We start from the raw sequence: 24306 nt of genomic DNA, 5'->3' as shown, positions 1-24306 counted from the left end.
GCAGAGACTTTCATGCCTGAGGCTCCAAGGTCCCAGGTCCAATCCTTTGCACCACCATGAACCAGAGCTAGTAGTGCTCTGGTTTAAAAGACCCGCAGCACTGCTTCTTTGCTCATGAAGATACCTCCCTATAGGTGGGGATTGGGGACTTGAACCTGGATTCTTGCTCACTGTAATCTGTGCATTCAACTAGGTGTGCCGCCACTTTCTTTTCTTATAATATTTATTTATTTATTTATTCCCTTCTGTTGCCTTTGTTTTATTGTTGTAGTTATGATTGTTATTGATGTCATCGTTGCTGGATAGGACAGAGAGAATGGAGAGAGGAGGAGAGAAAGACAGACACCTGCAGACCTGCTTCACCACTTGTGAAGTGACTCCCCTGCAGGTGGGGTGCGGGGGGGGGGGGGGGGGGAGGGGGGTCTCGAACCTGGATACTCACGCTGGTGTTTGAGCTTTGCACCACGTGCGCTTAGCGCCACTTTCTTTTTTATAATGATTTTACAATTTTTATTTTATGGGTGGTGTTAATGGTTGACTTTAACTCAGGTACACTTTAACATCTTCCCATGATTGGTGGAAAGGACCAACTTAAGTCCTTTTTCACCATCATGCACCAAAGCCACTCCCTCCTTCAGCCCCCTTTCCCAGTCTTTTGATTTGGTGCAAAATATAAACTTATTTATTGTAATAACAGATACAGAGGAAAAATGAGGAGGGGACTGCTCAGCTCTGGCTTTTGGTGGTGCTGGGGATTGAACCTGAAACCTCAGAGCCTCGGGCACAAAAAGCTTTTGCAGAATCATTGTGCTATCTCCCATCCTTCCAGCCAGCTTTGAGGGGAGTACTGGTCACCCCAAATTCAGATTCAGGCTTCTTCCTAGCGCCTCTCTCCTCTCTGGTCAGTGAGGGGTCTCTTCAAGTGACCTTCCTCCAGGGTGCCTCCCTCCCAGAGCAGAAGCAGCATATGAAGGGACCCTACACAGCCCAAGGTTCTCTTTTGCCCCACTAGACAGCGTCCGTCTAGACCGCCCGAACAATCCCTTTCCCCACCAGAAGCACCGTGCCTGGCAGCTGTCCTGACTCCCGCTGCCTCGCACTGGCACTCCCCCCGTGCACCCGCATTTACTTGCCCCGAGTCCTCGGACCCCGCACCCCCTGACGCGGAGCTCACGAACACAAGACAAGGGGGGTAGAAAGTCACAAGGCGACCAGGCTCGGCCGGCCGGGACTGTTTCCCGCAGCGCCCCGCAGTCTGTGCAGGTGTCCCCGGACTCTGAGCACCTACGGACTGGGAGCCATCAGGAGGGGCGGAGGACCTGCGCCTAGTGACCGGAGAACTCCGGGCGGGGCCGTGGCGGTGCCTGGGGAGGGTTTCCCTTACGGATAGCTGGGGCTCGGCTTGTTCGTGGAGGGGGCTGTCGGGAAGGCCTGCCAGCTAGTCCCCGGGAGCGAATCCCTGCCCCGCTGACTGCTCGCTGCAGCGGAGACCCAGCCTGGCATGTGCAGCTGCCCCGGGCTCGGAAAGAAGCCCTCGCGACCGCGGGGTGGGGGCGGTGAGAGAGCTGCCCAGAGCGCAGCCCCGCCCCCCACGTGGCTCCTGTCTCTCCGCCCCGCGCGCGTGCGCGCCCCTCCCGGGTGACGTCAAGCTGAGTGGCTCTGCGGCGCCCCCCGGCGGGCAGTGCGCTCAGTCCAGGCCGCGGTCCCTTTAACTGCGCGGCCCGAGGGGGCGGCAGCGCGGGGCGCAGAGACGCGGCCGGGGCCAGGGCGGATGGGCGGCCGTGGGCCGCAGGGCAGCAGCGAGGCGCGAGCGGGACCCCGGGCGGCGCAGCGGGCGGGCAGTGGGCAGGCGGCGGGGCCTGGTCGCAGCGGGCCGGGACTGGGATCGGGGCGGGCGGCGGGCGACGGGCCGGGAACAGCCGGCGGGCGGGGAGCGTGTCCGAGTCCCGGGCCGGCCTGAGCGCCGCGCGCGCCCCGCGCCATGGCGGAGACCAAGATCATCTACCACATGGACGAAGAGGAGACGCCGTACCTGGTCAAGCTCCCCGTGGCGCCCGAGCGCGTCACGCTGGCCGACTTCAAGAACGTGCTTAGCAACCGGCCCGTGCACGCCTACAAATTCTTCTTCAAGTCCATGGACCAGGACTTCGGGTCAGTGGGCCGCACCTGTCGGCGCCTGGCGGGGCCGCGGGATCGTGGGGCGCGAGCTGGGACCCCAGGCGCCTGGGGCGGCGGGCTGCGGCTGCCTGCGCAGTCGGTGGCCTGGCCGCGCCCGTGCGCGGTGATCTACCTGGCGGCCGGCCGGCTTCCTGAGCTGGGGACGCGGGGTCCTGCCCGCCTGCTGGCCCGGGGGCGGGGGTTCTGACAGCTGTGGCAGCGCCGGCCGGTGGGCAGGGAAGGGTCCCATCTCCCCCCACCAGCACCCACGCGGTGCAGCTCGCAAGTGCCGCGCTTTTAGCTGGGCGAGGGGACAGGGCTCCTGGCTCAGGGCGAACTCTTAGCCCACCTGTCAGTCACCTGTCAGACTCTGGGTCTGTAGTTGTAGAGGCAGGTGCTGGCGGCTGCCTTGGCGGGCTTGTGATTCTCGGGGCCTGGGGTGAGAAGAGAGAGAGAGAGAGAGAGAGAGAGAGAGTGTGTGTGTGTGTGTGTGTGTGTGTGTGTGTGTGTGTTGGGGGGCGTTGGGAGCAGGGACCCAGCCAACAGGTGATCCCCCAGTTGGAAAGGGGTGAGTGAGGAGGTGATCTGTAACAGGGGCTTGGAGATATATTCCAGAGGCTTGAGGCACGCACCCTACTTCCCTACGGGGAAGGGTCTCTTCACCCACTTGCCTCCTGGGCTTGCTGCCTGTTGGGTCTCTTGTCTCTCACTAGGCTCTACACTTACTGGCTTGGGACCCCTCTCCACTGGTGTCCCCAGGCTGGCCTGTGTAGTGGCTGTCCTGGCTAAAGGTTCTGGGGCCTGGTCTAGGCCTCAGGGCCGGTGAGTGGGAGGCTGGCTGGCACTGGAGGCCTGAGCCTGCACAGCCTTGGGTAACCTGAGTCCCCGCACAGCACCCAGAGGCCTCTCAGGTCAGACTTGTGTGCCAGCCACGTCCTTGTGTGTGGTCTTGTTTTGGGACTTTGACATTGAGACCATTTCCTGGATTCTGTGCTTTGCAGGGGTCGGGGAGCCCGAGGTCAGCACTGGCCAGACCACTTTGTGTGGGTGGTGGTAAGGGGGTTGTGGGTGTTTGGACAACTAGACTTTTTTGTGTAACTCCCTCCTGCCCCCAGGTAGAGAATGGAGCATGTTTGTGTTCCTGACAGCGAAAGGGCCCTCTCTGGCTCTCCCCAGGGCAGAGCAACTGAACTCCCATGGCCTGGGCCCCAGGGTTGGTTTTGTTTTGGAGGGCCTAGTTCTGTACCTCCTCTCCAATACCTCACAACCTACTCTGGATCTACTCTTTGCTTGGGAGTTCTGCATGTGAGGGAGGCTGCCCACTTCTGTTTACAACTTTGCTGTATTACAATTAGTTTATTAAGCCCAGGGTCAAACTGGGGCTGCTTGCTTAACTTTGCTGTTTGTTTCTCTGTTGTCTTGTTGGGCTCCACTGCTCCAGGCCAGCTTCTAACGATGGAGAGAGACAGGGAAAGAGGGAGAGACACCACAGCACCCAAAGCTTCCCCCAGTGCAGTAGGGTCTGGCCATGGACCTGGGCTGTATGTAGGACAAAGTAGGTGTACTGCTAGGTGAGCTGGCCCAACTTTGTTCTTTATTTATACTTATTAGTTTTTTTCCATCAGTACTATTGTTGTGGCTCTGCATCTACTCCTGGCATAGTCTCCTTATTATTATTATATAAATATATATTTTGCCTCCAGGGTTATCACTGGGGCTCAGTGCCTGCACTATGAATCCACTGCTCCTGGAGGCTATTTTCCCCCTTTGTTGCCATTGTTGTTTATAGTTGTTGTGCTTATTATTGTTGTTGTTATTTTTTTCATATAGAACAGATAAATCAAGAAAGGAGGGGAAGACAGAGAGGGGAAGAGAAAGAAAAACACCTGCAGACCTGCTTCACCACTTGGGAAGTGGGGAGTTGGGGGCTCGAACCGGGATTCTTACTCTGGTCCTTGCGCTTTGCACCATATGCGCTTAACCCGCTGTGCTACCACCTGACCTCCTATATTATCATTTTATTTTTACTTTTTTAATATTTATTTATTCATTTTCCCCTTTTGTTGCCTTTGTTGTTTTATTATTGTGGTTATTGTTGTTATTGATATCTTCGTTGTTGGATAGGACAGAGAGAAATGGAGAGAGGAGGGAGAGACAGAGGGGGAGAGAAAGATAGACACCTGCAGACCTGCTTCACCGCTTGTGAAGTGACTCCTCTGCAGGTGGGGAGCCAGGGGCTTGAACCGGGATCCTTAAGCCGGTCCTTGTGCTTTGTGACACCTGCGCTTAACTGCTGCACTACTGCCCGACTCCCTATATTATCATTTTAAGTTAAAAGATGAGAGACAAAAGAGAGAGAAGGAGAGATAGCACATTACTCCACTGCTCATAAAACTTATTCTGTGTACTTGCTCCCACATGCTGGCCAAGGCTCAAACCCAAGTTTTTGTGTCTATTACAGTGCCTGCTGTAGTGACCATGGAAGCACAGTGGCAGAGCACAGCACTTGGAAGTATGAGTCCCGAGTTCAGTCCCAGCACTGCAGATTCTGGAGTGCTGCTCTAGCCTCTCCCTATTTCTCTCTCTTCCCTATTTCTGTCTCATGGAAAAAAGAATGTTTAAAAAAAGGAGGCGGGGTTGGGTGGTAGCACAGAGGGTTAAGCACACCTGGTGCGAAGTGCAAGGACCCGCTTAAGGATTCTGGTTCTAGTCCCCGGCTCCCCACCTGCAGGGGGATCACTTCACAGGCAGTGAAGCAGGTCAACAAATGTCTGTATTTCTCTCCCCCTTTCTGTCTCCCCATCTCTGTCGATTTCTCTCTGTTCTATCCAACAACAACAACAGCAGTGACAATATAATAACAACAAGAAGGGTAACAACAAGGGTTACAAAATTGGGAAAAATGGCCTCCAGGTGCAGTGGATTTATACTGTAGACATCAAGCCCTAGAAATAACCCTGGAGGCAAAAAAAAAAAAGACAAGTAAGTTATTTCTTGTATAAGTACCACCCGCTAACCGATTGCACCACTGGGGCTCCTAGTAAGTTATTTCTTGATCTTCTCAACTTATTATTACTATTTTTTGTTGTGTGTTAAACTGCTGTTTCTAGTGGATACTTTCAGTTTTTCTGTCACTTCCTATAGTCCAGACTAGCACAGTTTTTTTTTCAGATTTTTAAAAAAATTTTTGTTTCTTTCTCTATTCCCTTTTGTTGCCCTTGTTGTTTTATTGTTGTAGTTATTATTGATGTTGTTGTTGTTGTTGGATAGGACAGAGAGAAATGGAGAGAGGAAGGGCAGACAGAGGGGGAGAGAAAGACAGACACCTGCAGACCTGCTTCATTGCATGTGAAGTGACTCCCCTGCAGGTGGGGAGCTGGGGGCTTGAACCGGTCCTTGCGCTTAGGGCCACCTGCGCTTAACCAGCTGTGCTACCACCCGATTTCCTTGTTTTGTTTTTTAAGATTAAAAAAAAAACTTTATTTAGGGGAGCTGGGTGGTAGTGCAGCAGGTTAAGCGCACGTGGCGCGAAGCACACGTGGCGTAAGGATTCCCGGTTCGAGCCCCCAGCTCCCCACCTGCAGGGGAGTCGCTTCACAGGCGGTGAAGCAGGTCTGCAGGTGTCTGTCTTTCTCTCCTCCTCTCTGTCTTCCACCTCCTCTCTCCATTTCTCTCTGTCCTACCCAACAACGATGACATTGACTACAACAACAGTGAAAAACAACAAGGGCAACAAAAGGGAAAATAAATAAATATTAAAAAAAAAAAACTTTATTTAGGGGACCAGGTGGTGCACCTGGCTAAGCACACACATTACAGTGTGCAAGGACCCAAGTTCAAGCCTCTGGTCCTCCTCTGTAGGGGGAAAGCTTCACAAGTAGTGAAGCAGTGCCTTTCCCTCTCTCTCCCCCTCCCTTCTCAGTTTCTCTCTGTCTCTATCAAATACATAAATAGTAAAAAAAAAAAACTTTAGTGGCCCAGGGGGTGGTACAGTTGATAAAGCATTGGATTCTCAAGCTGAGGTCCCGAGTTCAATCCCTGGCAGCTCATGTGCCAGAGTGATGTCTGGTTCTTTCTTTCTCTCTCTCTCTCTCTCCTATCTTTCTCATAAATAAATAGATAGATAAATAAATAAATAAAACAAACACTTTATCTGATTTGCTAGGACAGAGAGAAACTGAGAGAGAAAGAGAATATGGAGGGGGTGAGAGAGACAGAGATACCTACAGTAATTTTCTTCTGCTGGGGATTGAACTCAGATCCTTGTGCATGGTAACATGTGTACTTAACCAGGTGCTCCATTACCTGACCCCTTATTAACTGTGTTTTTATTTTATTTTATATTTATTTATTTTCCCTTGTGTTGCCCTTGTTGTTTTTTATTGTTATTGATGTCGTTGTTGTTAGATAGGACAGAGAGAAATGGAGAGAGGAGGGGAAGACAGAGGGGGAGAGAAAGATAGACACCTGCAGACCTGCTTCACTGACTGTGAAGCGACTCCCCTGCAGGTGGGATCCTTACTCTGGTCCTTGCACTTCACGCCACGTGTGCTTAACCCGCTGCACTACTGCTTGACTCCCTTATTACTATGTTTTAAATATTCAACTATGGGGCTGGGTGGTGGCACATATGGTAGATTCCACACATTACATATATGAGGACCTTGGCTTAAGTCCCTTAACTACAGGAGGAAATTTTCATGAGCACTGAAGCAGTGTTGCAGGTGTCTCTCTCTGTCTTTCCCTCTCTGTCTCTCTCTGCTTCTATCAAGAAGGAGGGGGGAAAAAGAAAGAAAGGAAGAAAGGGTCACCAGGGGCTGTGGATTGATTATGCAGACATGGAGTCCTAGAAGTAACCTGGAGGCAAAAACAAAAATATGTAATCATTACTTATTAGTAAGAGAGAGAGAAATAGAACCAGAGTGCATGTGCTACTAGGGATCAAAGTCAGGACCTCATGCTTGAGAGTCCATTGCCTTATCCACTGCACCATCTCTTGGGCTGCTGTTGTTGTTACTGTTGTTTATTTATTTTTGTCCTAGAGCCCTGCTCAGCTCAGGTTTATGATGGTGCTGGGAGTTGAACCTGGGACCTTGAGGTTTCAGGAATGAAAATCTTTGTGTACAATCACTATGCTATCTCCCAGAAAAGAATTATTTATTGACTTAATGAGAAAAATGACTCCAGCATGTGATGGTTGTATGAATGCCCGAACTTGAACTTGCAGTACCATGCATGCACGTCCAGTGGTCCATCACTAAGTTATTTTCCTCTGTGATTTTTTGTTTGTTGACTTGATTTTTTCTTGCCATCAAGATTATCGTTGTGACTCCGTGCCGGCACACGAATCCACCACTTTTGGTGGTCATTTTTCCTTTTTCTTTTTTTTTTTTTCAATTTGATAAGACATGAATAAATTAAGAGAGGAGGGGGAGAGGAGGTAGAGGGAGAGGGAGAGAGAGGGGGTGGGGAAGACAGCATAATGGTTATGCAAATAGACTCCCATGCCTGAGGCTCTAAGTTCTCAGGTTCAATCCCCTGCACCACCATAAACTCATTGCTGAGCAGTGTTCTGGTAATAAATAAATAACTAAGAGAGAGAGAAAGACAGACACCTGCAGACCTGCTTCAACGCTCCTGAAGCATCTCCCCTACAGGTGGGGAGGAGAGGCTCAAACCTTGGTCCTTGTGCATGTTAACGCTTAACTGTGTGCACCACCTCCAGACCCCTCTTTTGTGTGATTTTTAAAGAACATTTTATTTTTTGTTTATTTTTCTCTCCCCATCTCTGTCTTCTCCTCCTCTCTCCATTTCTTTCTATCCTTTCCAACAACAGTGACATCAATAACAATAATAATAATCACAACAACAATTAAAAAAAAAAAACAAGGGCAACAAAAAAGGAAAAAAAAAATAGCCTCCAGGAACAGTGGATTCATGGTGTAGGCACCAGACCCCAGTAATAACCCTGGAGGCATAAAAAATTTAATTTTTAATTTATATTTAATTTTATTATTATTATTTACCAGGGCACTGATCAGCTCTGGTTTATGGTGGTGCAGGGGATTGAACCTGGGATTTCGGAGCCTTAAGCATGAGTTTGTTTGCAACCTGATTTTTAATAATGATTTTAATTTTTTATTTACCAGATAGAAATAGAGAAATTAGGTAGTCGGGCGGTAGTGCAGTGGTTAAGCGCACGTGGTGCGAAGCTCAAGGACCGGCGTAAGGATCCCGGTTCGAGCCCCCAGCTCCCCACCTGCAGGGGAGTCGCTTCACAGGCGGTGAAGCAGGTCTGCAGGTGTCTATCTTTCTCTCCCCCTCTCAGTCTTCTAGTCCTCTCCTCTCTCTGTTTCTCTCTGACCTATCCAACAGCAATGATAAACAACAAGAGCAACAAAAGGGAAAAAATGGCCTCCAAGAGCAGTGGATTCGTAGTGCAGACACCGAGCCCCAGTGATAACCCTGGAGGCAAGGAAACAAACAAAAAAACACCCCAGAAATAGAGCAATTGGGGGTCAGGCGGTAGTGCAGCAGGTTAAGCACCCATGGTGCCCCTGGCTCTCCGCCTGCAGGGGGGTCACTTCACAAGTGTGAAGCGGGTTTGCAAGTGTCTATCTTTCTCTCCCCCTCTCTGTCTTCCCCTCCTTTCTTGATTTCTCTCTGCCTTATTCAACAACAATGACACCCATAATAACAATAATAATAACCACAACAACGATAAAACAACAAGGGCAACAAAAGGGAAAAATAACCTCCAGGAGCAATGGATTAGTGGTGCAGGCACCAAGCCCCAGCAATAACCCTGGAGGCAAAAAAAAAAAAAAAAAGAAATAGAGAAATAGAGAGGGAAGGGAGAGGTAGAGGGGAGAGAGAGGGAGATACCATCAGCCTTACTTTACTGCTCATGAAGCTTTCCCCCTATAGATGGGAGCAGGGCCTTGGACCCTGGGTTGTTGTGCATGGTAATGTGTGCACTCAACCCACGTGCCACCTCTCTGCTCCTGTTTTTTGTTTTTCCTTTTTTTTTTAATTTTTTATTTTTTTCCCCTCCTCCAGGGTTATTGCTGGGCTCGGTGCCTGCACCATGAATCCACCGCTCCTGGAGGCCATTTCCCCCCCCCCTTTTGTTGCCCTTGTTGTAGCTTCGTTGTGGTCATTATTATTGCTCTTGTTGGCGCAATTCGTTGTTGGATAGGACAGAGAGAAATGGAGAGAGGAGGGGAAGACAGAGAAGGGTAGAGAAAGATAGACACCTGCAGACCTGCTTCACCGCCTGTGAAGCGACTCCCCTGCAGGTGGGGAGCCGAGGGCTCGAACTGGGATCCTTATGCTGGTCCCTGCGCTTTGCGCCACATGCACTTAACCCACTGCGCCACCGCCCGACCCCCTGTTTTTCCTTTTTTTTAGATAGAAAAAGAGAAGGCAGGGAGGCGGGGAGGGAGAGACACCACAGGCTATGACCAAAGTGCCCTTTAATGCAGTAGGGGCTAGGGGGCTGGGCTTGAATCTGGGTGGCACATATAAGCAAGGCAGTGCACTAAGTGATCTATTTCACCAGTCCTGGTTTTATTTTAAAATAACCAAAATCACACCTGCCTTCTAGCACAGACCTCAGATCCCAGGAGCTCCTACAAAGACATGCACTCAGATAGCATTCTCAGGGGTGTGTCTTGGGGTCCTGTCCCTCTCTCTAGTTCCAGAGCTTCTTCTTTTCTTTTAAAAAAATTTTTTTTATTATCTTTATTTTTTTATTGGATAGAGACAACCAGGAATTGAGCGGAGGAGGGGAGATAGACAGGGAGAGAGAGAGAGACACCTGCAGCACTGCTTCAGCACTCGCAAAGCTTTTCCCCTGCAGGTGGGGACCAGGGGCTCGAACCTGGGTCCTTGTGCACTGTAATATGTGTGCTCAACCAGGTGCGCCACCACCCGGCCAGTTTCAGAGCTTCTATAGAGACCCCCAGCCCACACACCTTCCTCGAGGCCAGACTGTCATAGAACTGGCAGAACCTGCGGGTGCCCTGACCTGGCAGGTGGGCGGGCTGGGGGGTGGTGGAGCTTTCTGTACTCTGGGAAGCTTGGGTGTGGCTGGGGGTGGGGGAGGGAACTGCAATGTGGGGCTGTTGTGGAGGCTGGAGATGGGCCAGGACTAGGACACAGGGTAGACAGAAAGTAGGAGGCAGGCATACCTTGCTTCCTCTCAGGCCTCTGGCTTAAGGCCTGGTAGCCTCAGGAAACTCTGGGCACCTCCGTCAGCTGCCTGCTTTCCTCCCTCCCTGGAGATGTACCAGCTCAGCCCCCAGCTCCTATGATTCTATAGGAGCCCAACTTTAGTCAAAAACGTGAGTTCTGAAGTGGCTGAACAGTCACTTACCCTTTAGAGTAAACAGAAGCTGGAGACTCACCACAGGAGCTATCCCATGGAGGTAACCGGAGGCTAGAGCAACAGAGAACAGATTCTAGCTGGGTTGGGGCAGTGGGACCTGCTCCAGAGGGGTGGGTCCTCTTGTTATTGGATAATTCACCAAGCCCTTTGGGGCTTCCAGGTTATTAATGGTATTAAGGGGGATTTAACCAAACATGAAAATGACCGGTGAGTACAGGGACCATAGATATTTTATTATTTTTAAATGTCTATTGAGCCCAAGAGTAAGCTTGTTTAGGAAACAGTACCCCCCCCCAAAGGGGGAGGACGTTTCTGAAAAGAGCACAAAAGAGCCTGCAGTCTAGCGTTGTGTGGGTTCTGTATTTTTAAATTTTCGTATTTAAATTTTTTTATATTTATTTTTCCCTTTTGTTGCCCTTTTTTATTATTATTATTGTTGTAGTTATCGTTGTTGTCGTTGTTAGCTAGGACAGAGAGAAATGGAGAGCCTTACGCCTAATCGGGGGCTGGAACCAGGATCCTTACACCTAATCCTTAGGTCCTTGCCTTTGCGCCACGTGGGCTTACATGCTATGCTACCACCCGGTCCCCTCTGTAGTCTTCTATAGCCACCCTCCTCTTGCATATAACTTGCCAGCTTGTACCTGCTCTGATGACTCTCCTTCGTGATTGGCTAATGCTTGATGCAGGTGGAGCTGGGTAGGTGTCTGTGGTCAGGAAGCAGGGAGGGCTCAGGGACCCCCAAAATGTGGGGTCCACAGGGCACCCTGCCCCTCCCCATGTGCCCAGCTACTCCTACAGTATCCTGCTCCATGGTTGGGTATGTGGTCGCTGGGAACCCTCCCCTTGGGAGGTTGGCTTCAATCCTCAGGGTCTGCCTAGATTCCTAGCCTACTAGAGTCTGTGGAGGAGGGTGTGGCTGGGTGTGGCTACAAGTTCAAGGTTAACCAGGATCTCTCTGAGAATCCTGAGGTTAGGGGCAGGCTGCCATCAGGGCTGCCCTTGGGACGGCGAAGGTCTGGGTATGGTTTGGAGGCCACCCCCAATCCTAACATCCCCCCGCCCCCGGGCTCTAAAAACCCGATCCAAAGAGAGCTCCCATGGGGCCCAGTGACCCATTTGACCTCAGCCCTGGCCCATGGGAAGGGGTGCAGCACGGCAGAGGCCTGGGCAGCTAGCTGGTCTTGAATCTGGGATGCTCCCAGGCTCTCCTTCCTGGGGTGTCCTGGGGGACAGGCACACCCTATGGTGTGGGAGCCTCCCCCTAGGTGAGTCAGAAGGGTGGGGGCTCAGATGTAGTGGGGAGGACAAGCCAAAGCCACCTGCGCTGTGAGTCGGGAGCTTTTCAGAACTACCCAGGTCTCTGGTTGCACACATTCCCAGCCTTCCAGCTCCTGTGTCCCTGGGTGTTCCTTGACCACCCTGCGTGTCCTATGATCAAAACCTCTTTGGGGTGGAGGGTAGATAGCATAATGGTTATGCAAAGAGACTCTCATGCCTGAGGCTCCAAAGCCCCAGGTTCAATTCCCCACATCATCATAAACCAGAGCTGAACAGTGTTTTGGTATTTAAAAAAAAGCTCCTTTAGCCAAGGCCTGGATGGGCATCCCAGACTTCCCTGGAAACTTAGCTGAGGAGCTAAGGTATCTGAGGGTGCACATCTCTAGGTTCTTCCTCATGCTTGGGACAAGGGTCTTGAGCAGTGACTTTTCCTGCCTTGGGGTATGCATCTCACCACCATGGCTGTGGGGAGTTGTAAGGCCCTGGCAGAGTGCCCTCCCCCCACCCAGGCTGTCTGCCTCTAAGACTCCCCTCCCCATGGGCCTTGCTCCCTGGAAGAGGGTGGGGGGTAGCTGCATGCTATTGCCTGGCTCTGTCAGAGGGAAGGTGTTCAGGCCTGGAAGACCCCAAGGTTGCTCCCTGTAGCTGTGTACCACCATTTCTGCCCTGGCCTGTGCCTTGGACCTGGGTGGGCTGTTAGGAGACTGGAACTTGTAAGGTCATGTGTGGATGTCTGGGCCAGAGCCCTCTCTATCCTGCCTCATGTCCCAGCTGCTGCCTGGAGCTGCCCTCCTCAGCTCAATGTCCTGAGGGTGCCCACTCACCCTAGGCCCACCAGATCAATGAGGTTTCTCTGTGTGTGTTTTTTGTTTTATTTATTTATTTATTTATTTATTCCTTTTTGTTGCCCTTGCTATTTTATTGTTGTAGCTATTATTGTTGTTGTTGGATAGGACAGAGAGAAATGGAGAGAGGAGGGGAAGACAGAGAGGGGAAGAGAAAGATAGACACCTGCAGACCTGCTTCACTGCCTGTGAAGCGATTCCCCTGCAGGTGGGGAGCTGGGGGCTCGAACCAGGATCCTTACGCTAGTCCTTGCGCTTCACGCCACGTGTGCTTAACCCGCTGCGCTACTGCCCGACTCCCTTTTTGTTCTTTTTTTTGTGTGTAGTGGGTCACACGGTCCTAAAAGGACAATAGTTTTGCCGATCTAGCCAATAGGAGGTGGCTCCAAAGGGGCCATCAGCCTGTGTGCATGGCTGTCCCAGGCGCAGGGCTGACAGCCTCCTCCCTCACAGGGTGGTGAAGGAAGAGATCTCTGATGACAATGCCAGGCTGCCCTGCTTCAACGGCCGAGTGGTCTCCTGGGTGAGTGGGGGCAGTGGGGCTGGGCTGGGGGAGCTGGGGTTGGTTACATGGACACCCTTGAGACCCAGTCTCCCTGCAGCTGGTCCTGGCTGAGGGCTCGCACTCAGACACGGGCTCTCAGGTCACAGATGGCCACCTAGACCTGCCCCCACCACTGGAGCGCATGGGTGGCATCGGGGACTCCAGGCCTCCCTCCTTCCAGTAAGGATTCTACCAGGCCCCTGGGGGAGAGGCTGCAGGGCTGGGGGCTGTGCCAACCAGTTTGCTCAGTGCTTCCTCTCACCGACACAGTCCAAATGTGGCCAGCAGCCGAGATGGCATGGACAATGAGACCGGCACAGAGTCCATGGTCAGCCACCGACGTGAGCGCATCCGCCGGCGGAACCGCGAGGAGGGTAATGCCACTGCCCCCAACGTCTGCCATCCCACTGTGCCCCCACAGATGCCCACCCGGTTCCCAGGCTCATTGGTCACCCAGGCTTCAGGGCACCCCTTGCTCAGGCCCCTCTACTGTCCCCACAGCTGCCCGGACCAATGGGCATCTGAGGGGGGATAGGCGGCGGGACCCTGGACTGCCCCCCGATACCTCCTCTACTGTGCTGAGCAGCGAGCTGGAGTCCAGCAGCTTCATTGACTCTGAAGAGGATGACAACACCAGCCGGTGCGTGTGTCCTGGACTGTGTGCATATGCACAGGCATGTGCATGGGTGTATGCGCATGCAGTTCCTGCAGGCTTACTCAATGTTTGCATCTGTTCACTTGCTGAGTGTTATCCCATGCAGGTGTGGTGTCTGTTTGTGACGGCATGCAGGTGGGGAGCCATGTGTGTGTGTTTCTGGCCTGGTCCCTGCTGTGGTTCCAGTGTGGGGGCCTGTATCTTCTCACTTGCCCCCTCTCCCCAACACCCCCCCAGGCTGAGCAGCTCCACTGAGCACAGCACCTCCTCCCGGCTCATTCGGAAGCACAAGCGGAGGCGGAGGAAGCAGCGCATGCGGCAGGCGGACAGGGTAGGTGGCCACCTTCCTGGGGTGTGGGGTCAGCCCCTCTCCAGCCCCTCTCCCCCCCTCCTAGCCTCCAACCCTCGGCCCCTAACCCTTACCTGGCACCATTCTTTAGGCTTCCTCCTTCAGCAGCATCACAGATTCCACCATGTCTCTGAACATCATCACTGTCACCCTCAACATGGGTGAGGCTCCTGGGCGCTCTGGTGGGGGGGGGGTGAGGGCTCTGGAGGAGGTACAGATTCACCCCCTGAATCGGCTTGTTTCTCCTCCCTGGGGTACCCTCTTTAGGGGCAAGGGCACTAGGGGGCACAGACTTACCCCCCAGGGCACCCTGACCAGGGGCAAGGGCACTTGGGGGAACATCAGCTTACCCCATTCCCCACAGAGCGACACCACTTCCTGGGTATCAGCATTGTGGGCCAGAGCAATGACCGGGGTGATGGCGGTATCTACATTGGCTCCATCATGAAGGGTGGGGCTGTGGCCGCTGACGGCCGCATTGAGCCAGGGGACATGCTGCTGCAGGTACCAGTTTGAGCCCTGTGTGGTGGGGGGTGGAGGGCAGCACCCCACTCTTCCATTGCTTACCCCCATTCCCCTTTAGGTGAACGATGTGAACTTTGAGAATATGAGCAACGATGACGCTGTGCGGGTGCTTCGGGAGATAGTTTCCCAGACCGGGTTAGACACTGGGTGGGCAGGGGTGGGGGTTACACACAGGGCTCTCCCCCCAAACTGTGCAGGCTGACCTGCCCTGCCCACAGGCCCATCAGCCTCACTGTGGCCAAGTGCTGGGACCCAACTCCCCGAAGCTACTTCACCATCCCCAGGGGTAAGTTACAGGCCCTATGGAGGGGCTGGGTGGGGGGGGGGGGAGGGGGGTGCCAGCTTTAGCCTGAAGGACCATGTTCTCTGTGACCTGTGCTTTGACACCTCCCTGCCCCCTGCAACTGGCCCACCTGTCTGTCACCTCCCGGTGGCCACCCAGCTGACCCGGTGCGGCCGATTGACCCTGCGGCCTGGCTGTCCCACACGGCGGCACTGACAGGAGCCCTACCCCGCTATGGTACGAGCCCGTGCTCCAGCGCCATCACCCGCACCAGCTCCTCCTCACTAACCAGCTCTGTGCCTGGCGCTCCGAGTAAGTGGCAGCTCCTGAGAGTGAGGGCTGAGGACCCCACCCTGGCCTCCCTCCCGGTGTCTGCTACAGCCTGATGGGGAGACATGGGCACCCACAGGCCCCGCCTACTTTCCTGCTGCTAACACCACTAACATCTCTGAGCTGGGTGTGTGTATGTGTGTGTGTGTGTTGGGGGCTCTCCTGTTCTCCAGCCTGCAGGGTGGCACAGCGTGACCCCAGTTTGGAGCCCAAGTGCTAGTGAGGCACCTGCAGGGGAAGGAGGTGGGAACCTGTCTCCCAGTTCTTTCCACAACCTAAGCTGCAGGGGACCCACGGCTGCATGGACCAGTGGGCACCCAAGGGGTGACAGTGGAGGTGCAGCCCCCAGGACACCTGTCTCCCTGCAGCTCCCCATCCCCCAGCCTAGCTGGGTGGTGGGTGCTGTCCTGCTCGCCTACACTGAGCTGAGGCCTCATCCTGCAGAGCTGGAGGAGGTCCCACTGACGGTGAAGAGCGACATGGGTGCTATAGTGCGTGTCATGCAGCTGCCTGACTCCGGACTGGAGATCCGAGACCGCATGTGGCTGAAGATCACCATCGCCAACGCTGTCATCGGTGAGCAAGCCCATGAGAGGTTGGCGGGGGTGGGGGTGGGGTGCAACCGGCTGGCCAGCTTTGACCTGTGTCACTGCCAGGGGCGGACGTAGTGGACTGGCTCTACACACATGTGGAGGGCTTTAAGGAGCGGCGGGACGCCCGTAAGTACGCCAGCAGCATGCTGAAGCGCGGCTTCCTGCGCCACACTGTCAACAAGATCACCTTCTCCGAGCAGTGCTACTATGTCTTCGGGGACCTGTGCAGCAGTGAGTGGGAACTGGCAGCGGTGCCTGGGGTGCTCCCCTGCCCACCTGCCCACCCTCACTCACTCACCCTCCCATCCTGCCAGATCTTGCAGCCCTGAACCTCAACAGTGGCTCCAGCGGGGCCTCAGATCAGGACACTCTGGCACCTCTGCCCCACCCAGCTGCCCCCTGGCCACTGGCTCAGGGCTACCCCTACCAGTACCCAGGGCCCCCGCCCTGCTTTCCACCAGCCTACCAGGACCCCAGTTTCAGTTATGGCAGCGGCAGCACAGGCAGCCAGCAGAGCGAAGGTGAGCAGGAGGGCCAGCCTTAAGTATGGACACCCAGCTCTGCCTTGTATGTCTGCCCCATCCCTGCACTCTTGCCTGCTCTGTGCTTGGCCCCTGGGGTGTGGAATGGGAGTGGGAAGAAGTTTCCTGGTGGTAATGTATAAGGCTGGCATTCCAGCGAAGAGAGAGGCCCGAGGCCCAGGGATGGTGTGTGTGTGGGTGGGCAGGTTGGGGTTCTGCAGAGGGGCCCCAGCACTTAGTGGAGGGCAGACACCTCCCTCAGGCACCTACAGACAAACAGGGAAGATAGATGAAGATAAGTGCATTCTGGGCTGGGGGGGATCCTTGGGACAGGCTAGGCTGGGTAGAGGCTAGGCAGAGGAGCTGAACCTTGGCACCTATGGGCCCTGGCTGCGGTGTGTGTGCCCAGTGGTGGGCATGGGGCTATGCCCACCTCGTGTGTAACTCGTGCTATCCTTGCTTTGTGCTGAGCAAGCCTTAGACTGAAGGACTAGCGGACTGGACCCTTGGGCCTGGTAAGCCAGGGTTCTGCCCGGCACCCCTTTCGGCATGTCCCCAGCCTACCAGCCTCCTAGGCACCCAGGACAGGGCTGAACTGAGCTACTGGCTGGGCCCTGGGGTCGGACGGAAAGTGGGTCCTTGGGAGGGGAGCCCAGGATGGCCAGCCGGAGCTTCTGCTTCCACTTGCAAGATCAGGGCTCTTGGTCAAGGCGTTGGGTGAGGAGTGGGACATGGAACTGGCCACAGAGCATCCCTGCCTTCCCGTGTTGCCCCCAACTGCAGCTGCTACTGCTCCTCTGGCAGGCCGGCCTTTCCTTCATGTCTGCATGGCTGCCCCTTCTCCCCCCAGGTCTGGGACCACCAGGTTCTGCCCCTGCTGGGACTAGTTGTCCCGGAAATGGCCAGATCTGGTGCTGACTAGCCCCTTCTCCCCCTCATCTCTCCAGGAAGCAAAAGCAGTGAGTCCACGCAGAGCACTGGTGGGAATAGTCAGCGGGCCCTGGGCCGAGAGAAGGAGCGCCGGGCAGCTGGAGCTGGGGGCAGCGGCAGCGAGTCGGACCACACTATGCCCAGTGGGGCAGGTGGCAGCTGGCGGGAGCGCCCAGTTAGTCAGCTCAGCCGTGGCAGCAGCCCGCGTAGCCAGGCCTCAGCTGTTGCTCCAGGGCTTCCTGCTCTGCACCCCCTGGCAAAGGCATACTCTGTGGTGGGAGGGCCCCCAGGAGGACCTCCAGTCCGGGAGCTGGCTGCTGTCCCCCCAGAGCTGACGGGCAGTCGCCAGTCCTTCCAGAAGGCCATGGGGAACCCCTGTGAATTCTTTGTTGACATCATGTGATCTGGGGAGCAAGCCTTTGCCCATCTCCAGGGGGAAGGGGGGTCCCAGGTTCCCAAGAGACCCCCAAAGGAGGGCACTGGGCCCAGGGTGCAACTGCTGGCCTCAGCAGCCCCGCCCTGCACCTGACCAGTCTGTGCCTCCACATACACACACACACACACACACACACACACACACACACACACACACGGGGTCTGAGCCTGGGAGTGGAAGCAGACTAGAGAGGGGCTGAGGGCATTCTGGACCTCCAGATCAGGATTTGCCATTCAGACCCCGGGGTGGCTCTGTCTCCCTTAACACATGCCTCAGGGACCCCTGATGATTCCTCCTTCATCAGGAGATGAACCCCACTCTATGCAGAGCTGTGCACAGGGCCCAAGCCAAGCTGAGGAGTGTTTGCTAGGCCAGGACCCCCAAACCTGGCTTACCAACCCACCCAGATCTCCCAAGCCAATGGGGCAGGGTACACCTCTCAGTGGAATCAGAGTCCAGGCTGTGGCCACCCTGGGCAGGGAACTAATTTATTTATTTATTGCCTGGCCTGTGCTCTGGGTAGGAGGATGGGGGTGGTGACGAAGTTAGCTGGTGAGAGCAGCTTGCACCCCACTCACCGTTAGGTCTCAGAGTGGGCACAGGGACACTGGGGCAGTGAGGACAGGGCAGGGGGCAAGAAGGCAACCCTGGGTGGAGAACTGTGCACATAGCCCCTGGGAATGGGTTGGGGAGGAAGGCAGCCTCCCACCCTCTCCATCGCCCCCCCCCCCCGGGCACCCATGCAGCTGCTCCCCCCACAGTGCCTGGCCTGCTTCTGAGTGAGCTGTAGACACTGTGGAGTTGGAGCACCTGCCTCTGCCTGGATAGTAACTAGAGCTGCTTCTGTGTAAATGCTATTTTAAACACTAAAAAGCATTTAATTTTATGGGAGTGACATGTGGCCTCTGTTCCTTCTATCCGCTGGCCTGCCATGAGATGTCTCCAGTCTGAAAGCTGACTCAGGCCTGGCTGGGTGCTGTCCCCCAGGGGCTGGCTCTGAGACCAGGCTCTTTGTCTAGCAGGGTCCTGGAGGGCTCCCTCTGTCCATGGTGCTGACTCTGGGTGGGGGAGGGGGCTGGGAGAAAGGTGCTGGCCTTGGTGCTGACCCTTGCCCCTGACTGGGCTTTGTCCATGGTGCTGGATCCATGCTATTGAGGGCTGGGGAGGGGCTGGGAGGGAAAAAGTTGGTGTTACCTGCCCTGGTTGATGGGCCTCTGTCCATTTCTCCTATCCTGTGGCTCAAGCCCCTTCAGGGGGAATCAGGGCAGCCCCAGACTCCCACTCAGGTGATGCTTGAAAGTGCAGGGTAGACCCTGGGACAGCCAGGCTGCTGGTGCTGAGCTTGGCCATCTTGCCTTCTAGGCTGGGCTTTGCTGAACTCATCAGCATGGGCTCCAGGGTTCTAGGGAACCTCTTCTCCATGGGACTCTTTCTGGAACAGTGAGGCCTAGATCAGGGTGAGGACAGGGACAAAAGCTGACAGACCCCACCAGTTGGAGCCCCTGGGCCACTGCAGCCCAGGGTCTTGAGGGCCAAGGCTACAGCCAGCAGGGGTCTCAGCCTAGGGCTGTGATCCCTGGGGCAAGGCCACCAGTTCATTCACTTTTGCCCTGAGTCAACTCCCCCACCCTACGACCACCTCTCTCTCTGGCCACCTCACCATGCCCCTCCCCCTGGAAGAACTCAGGGGTGTTAAGCTCTGGCTGCCACAGCAGCAGGTGGCACTTGGGCAGGTGGAAGGCAGCCAGGACACCTAAGGCACAGAGCAGGGTGGCGCCCATCTGCACAGCGGGTTGGTAGGCCACATGCACATTGGCAAAGATGGGCACAAAGGAGACCCAGGTGATAAAGTAGGCCAACATGGCAAAGGTCAGGCCACGGGCGCTGTTATAGCAGCCAGGCCGGCTCTGCACCAGGAAGGTGCCCAGGAAGCAGAGGAAGGCCAGTAGGGCATTGATGGCATGCACCAGGCCGAAGCTGATCCAGTAGTGCACACGGCAGTGCACTAGTGCCTCTGTGGGCAGCAGGTGCCACTCTGTCACCATCTCCGGAGGGAAGGCTAGCAGGTACCAGGTGCACAGTGCTGCCTCAGCCAGCAGCGCCAGCAGCACCACCAGCCAGCCCCAGGGCCCCTGCAGGTGGCCAACTAACCAGGCCCCCCAGGCTGGCGGCAGTTCAGAGTCTATGAAGATCTGGGCCCCCTGCAGGAAGAGTGTGCTCAGGCAGCCTGTGAGTGGGAGGTGCAGCAGTGGCTGCTGGGCCAGGCAGCTGATGTTGCTGGGATAGCCGGGGAACAGTAGCACACTGAGGCAGACAAGGCCCAAGCAGGCCAGGCCAAAGCAGGCCCTGAGACCCCCCGAGGCCTGCACCAGAGGGCTGTCCCGGTGCTGGAGGAAGAGCCCGAGGGCTGCCAGCACCAGGCCCAGCACTAGACCCAGCATTAGGAGCAGCCCCAGCACGGTGGGCTCCCCCCAGGTGAGGAACTTGGGTGTACGGGGGAAGCAGCGCATGCTTCGCGCTGGAGACCACTGTTCCTTCTGGCATGGAGTGCAGACGATGGCATCTGTGGGTGGGAGGAGAGGGACAGCTGGATTGCAGGAGCCTGCGGGTTGCTCCCCTGCACCTGCTGGGAAGACCTGGCTCACCTGGGCTATCCTGGTAGCTGCCCTCCTTGCAGTCCACACAGTCATAACAGCAGGAGTGGAAGCCCTTCACACGGCGCACCTGGCCCTCCTGACACTGCTTGGAGCACTGGGACAGGGGCACCTGGCACAGGGCCTCAGAGCTCAACAGGCATCCCCCCTCCCTGCCTAGGGACAGCCCTTCCAACCTCTGGGCAGTCCTCCCTGCCCTGGGGCCTTTGCTGCAGCCCGACTCACCTTGCTTCCTGTGTGCCACCACATCCTGGAGTGCTGGAGCTGGAGGCGTCTGCCATTGAAGGTGCCCACAGTGCGTAGCTCAGGCCTGGGGTTCTGCCACACCCACTGCTTCAGGTCATAGTCCATGTTCACATTCCCATGGGCGTCAAAGCGCAGCACCAAGCCTTGCACGTGGAAGGTTGTGTTGTACATGTTCTCTAGCAGCTAGTAGGATATAGGGGCACGTGTAGGGGCTGAGGGGGTCAGGCAACCTTGGCACACACCCCAGCCAGCCTATGGGCACCCTCACCTGCCAGGGCTGCACAGTTGGCCAGCTAGGGCAGCCCGTGGTGCTGCAGCCCAATGTGTTGTGCAGAGCCTGGGCTACACCATAAACGGCTGCATAGGCTGCAAAGGTCTGGTGGTGCAGCAGCTCCAAGGTCAGGTTCTCGGGGGAGATGTGATTGCACTGGGGGCAGCGTAACCCCATCACATGCTCCTCCAGCCCTGGCTGCTCAGCATCCAGCTTGGAGCAAAAGGTGGGGTTGGCAGCTAGGGCCAGGCGGTGTCTCACATAGGCAGAGAAGCTGGGCATGGGAGCCCCCTGCTGCAGGAAGCCAAGCACGGAACCCACCTGGGGCATGTTAGGTAGCCCTGTGACCAGGTCTGAGGTCAACCAGGCCTCACTGGCTACCCACACCTTGGGTGCCAGGCGGCTCTGGATGCTGTAGGTGAAGAGGGTACGGGCGGCACGGGCTGAGGAGAAGAGCACCACCACCTGTACCTTGCTCTGATTCACCTGGTGCAACAGGCCTGGTACAGAGCCCAGGCGTGGGCTGCCATTGCCTGGCAGTGGCACCAGCCCCTCGTGTGCGATGCATATGCCTCTCGCATTGGCTTGGCTGGAGAAGAGGTTCAAGCCCTGCCGGCCATACTCATCATCGCTGCCCATGGCAGCCACCCAATTCCAGCCCAGTGTCAGCAGCAGCTCCACCATGGCCGCCACCTGCACTCGGTCACTGGGCACTGTGCGGAAGAAGGACGGGAATGTCTCCCGGTTACTCAGCCGCTCGGTGCTAGCGCCGTAGCTGACCTGCAGGGGGCAGGGGCAGCTATAGACTTGCGCTGGCTCCTGGGCAGGGCAGGTTGGGGGAAGGGCTGTGCAGTATGGGAGAGGGGCACACCTGGGGCATGAGGAAGAAGCCAAAGAACTTCCCGGTGACGACAGCCAACTCAGAGGAATGAGGCCCAATGACGGCCAACACGCGGGGCTGGTAGCGTGTGTAGTCGCAGTAGGCTGCTATGTCACAGCTGCCTGCTTTGGCCATAAACATGAGGCTGGGCTTCATGGCAACCACAGGTTCTGAACATGTGTCAAAGATGTCGTAGCCCAGGCGCAGCCCTGGCAGCAGGGCAGACCCATTGTTGATCTCCTCTACAGCCATCTTCAAAGCCAGTGCCCAGAGCAGACCTAGGGATGATAACCTGGGGCCACCCAGGGCTGCAGGGGTCCATGTCTAGCCCTTCCAGGAGCACCCCACACCTGAGCCTTCTGGTCCAACTCCCCCAATTCCACAACCCCCCTCTCCCCTGTCCCCTACCTGGTGCAGACAGTGCCACCTGGCTGTGTCCTGCTGCCCAGCCCGGCCTCCTCAGCTGAGCCCAGGGGGAAGAGGCCACCCAGCATGTAGTCCCCCTGCATCCTGAGCTGCTGGGACAGGCACAGAGGGGTACCCATCCCATGGCCCAGCACAGCCATGAGACTCAGGAGGGCTAGACCTGTCATGTTGGTGTCCAGCAGGGATGACCAGTGGGCACATGGTGGGCCCAGATATGGTGAGCCAGGCAGGGTGGGGCCGGGAATTTGCTTATCAAAACCCCGGCTGCACCCAGGGGCCCCGGACCTGCCCTTGCTCTTCTGGGTGCTGAATGCTGACAGCACTACCAGGCTCTAGCCAACCATGACCTGCACAGGTGGGCAGGCTTTGAATGGTTGTCAGCCATGACCTTGCCAGCTGCCTGCATCCAAATCCCTCTACTCCCTGCTCCCAGAGGGGAGGAGGGTCACTCAGGCCTTCTGCCAGTGGGTGCTGTGGTTCCAGTTGCCTGTGTGAGAGCTCCAGTGCTCAGCAATTTTACTTATTTATTTATGTTTACCAGAGCACTGCTCAGCTCTGGCTTATGGTGGTGCAGAAGATTGAACCTGGGGCTTTTGCATAACCACTATGTGCTATCTACCCCTGCCCTCATTTATTTTTAGATAGAGTCAGAGGCAGAGATAGAAGTGGGGTGAGAGACACCACAGCACTAAAGATTCCTTCAATATGGTGAGGGTTGGACTTGCACCTGGGTTGTGTACATGGCAACTATCCAAGTGAGCTGTTTCAGTGGCCCATTTTAGCAGTTTCTAGATAGCAAAAAGATAACTCTCCCACAGCTACAGAGGTGCAGATGGGGGGTGAGGGGAGGTGTGGTGGGAGAGCACTCCATAGCCCTGCAGACCATCAGGAAGCCAGTGGACAGCCCTCCTGACAATATGCCTGGGAACAAGCTGTGCCCATTCTAGGCTTCCCTAGGGACAGAGTGGGGATGGCAGCAGGGGGCATGCAAAGAAGGGGAGCTCTAACCAAATGTGCCACAGCTGGGTTGGCAATAGGTGTGTTTAGAGGCTGAATTGAGGGCTGCAGGTCCTACTTAGCCTGGAGGTGCAGGTGCCTATCAGGCCTGTGGGGTGATTGTGAAAGCATGGTAAGAGCATAGGGGAACTCCCATCATAAAGATGGAGGTCTGAAAAAGACACCCCACCTGTCAGCCTCTCCCTTTCAGTGGTTGAGCATGGAGGGAAAGCTTTCCTGACTCCGTTTCCTCTTGTCAGTCTCCCAAGCATCACAAAAGCCTACACCCCCTAACACTTAAGTCATTCCCTTGTTACAAACCAAATATCTGCCTGCTTAAAGTTCACTACAGGGGGTCGGGCGGTGGTGCAGCAGGTTAAGTGTATGTGGCGCAACGCGCAAGGACTGCCGTAGGAATCCCAGTTTGAGCCCCCGGCTCCCCACCTGCCTGCACGGGGGTCACTTCACAGGTGGTGAAGCAGGTCTGCGGGTGTTTGTCTTTCCCCCTCTCTGTCTTCCCCTCCTCCCTCCATTTCTCTCTGTCCTATCCAACAACAAATGACATCAACAATAACAATAATAACCACAACAAGGCTACAACAACAAGGGCAAAAAAGGAGGAAATGGCCTCCAGGGTCAGTGGATTCATGGTGCAGGCACCAAGCCCCAGCAATAACCCTGGAGGAAAAAAAAAAAGTCCACTATAAGTTCACCATCTTTGATCACATACAGACTATACTCCATCATCCTACCCTGTCAGTAGAATAATAGTAAGGCCACTCTCCATCTCCTCGTTCCTTGATCACATGTACTCCATATATCAATATTCTGCCTTAAGGCTTTTCTGTCTACCTCTCCCTTGCTAGTATAATTAACATGTTTTTCTAAATACTTTCAGTTAATTAACTAACTCTCTTACCCAATAGCCACTAATCATCCCTGAACTCTCCTCTACCCCTATCAATTCTCTTCATTCCTTAGATCCTTCACCATGA

At 55.3% G+C, this 24306-nt stretch overlaps 2 protein-coding genes across 3 annotated transcripts; one reads left to right on the top strand and one right to left on the bottom strand.

The window, feature by feature from the left end:
- Window positions 1-1724: 1724 nt before the first annotated feature.
- DVL1 (dishevelled segment polarity protein 1) lies at window positions 1725-18724 on the top strand. 2 transcript variants are annotated; one of them, XM_016189385.2, is made up of 16 exons: window positions 1727-2151; window positions 13126-13195; window positions 13275-13396; window positions 13487-13590; window positions 13718-13856; window positions 14109-14202; window positions 14312-14381; window positions 14585-14724; window positions 14804-14880; window positions 14964-15031; window positions 15188-15340; window positions 15803-15934; window positions 16015-16182; window positions 16266-16472; window positions 16948-16987; window positions 17420-17552. In XM_016189385.2, the coding sequence occupies exons 1-15, from the start codon at window positions 1982-1984 to the stop codon at window positions 16956-16958; spliced, it is 1725 nt and encodes a 574-aa protein (XP_016044871.1). In that variant the 5' UTR covers window positions 1727-1981; the 3' UTR covers window positions 16959-16987; window positions 17420-17552. The 2 variants fall into 2 exon arrangements, with proteins under 2 accessions (XP_007525771.1, XP_016044871.1); XM_007525709.3 differs by lacking the exon at window positions 16948-16987 and having other exon boundaries at window positions 1725-2151; window positions 17420-18724.
- Window positions 18725-19433: 709 nt separating this feature from the next.
- On the bottom strand, window positions 19434-22633 carry TAS1R3 (taste 1 receptor member 3). The gene is made up of 6 exons (XM_060200789.1): window positions 22298-22633; window positions 21881-22181; window positions 21007-21789; window positions 20718-20921; window positions 20484-20616; window positions 19434-20401 (listed from the first exon to the last, which is right to left on the bottom strand). Exons 1-6 carry the CDS (start codon window positions 22480-22482, stop codon window positions 19434-19436), a joined length of 2574 nt encoding a protein of 857 aa, XP_060056772.1. The 5' UTR covers window positions 22483-22633.
- Between the last annotated feature and the right edge of the window lie 1673 nt (window positions 22634-24306).

This window comes from Erinaceus europaeus, chromosome 10 (assembly GCF_950295315.1).
Source record: "Erinaceus europaeus chromosome 10, mEriEur2.1, whole genome shotgun sequence".
In the NCBI taxonomy this organism is placed as follows: Eukaryota; Metazoa; Chordata; class Mammalia; order Eulipotyphla; family Erinaceidae; genus Erinaceus; species Erinaceus europaeus.
The sequence above is the reverse complement of the archived record's forward strand: the minus strand, read 5'-3'. Positions and strand labels throughout refer to the sequence as shown.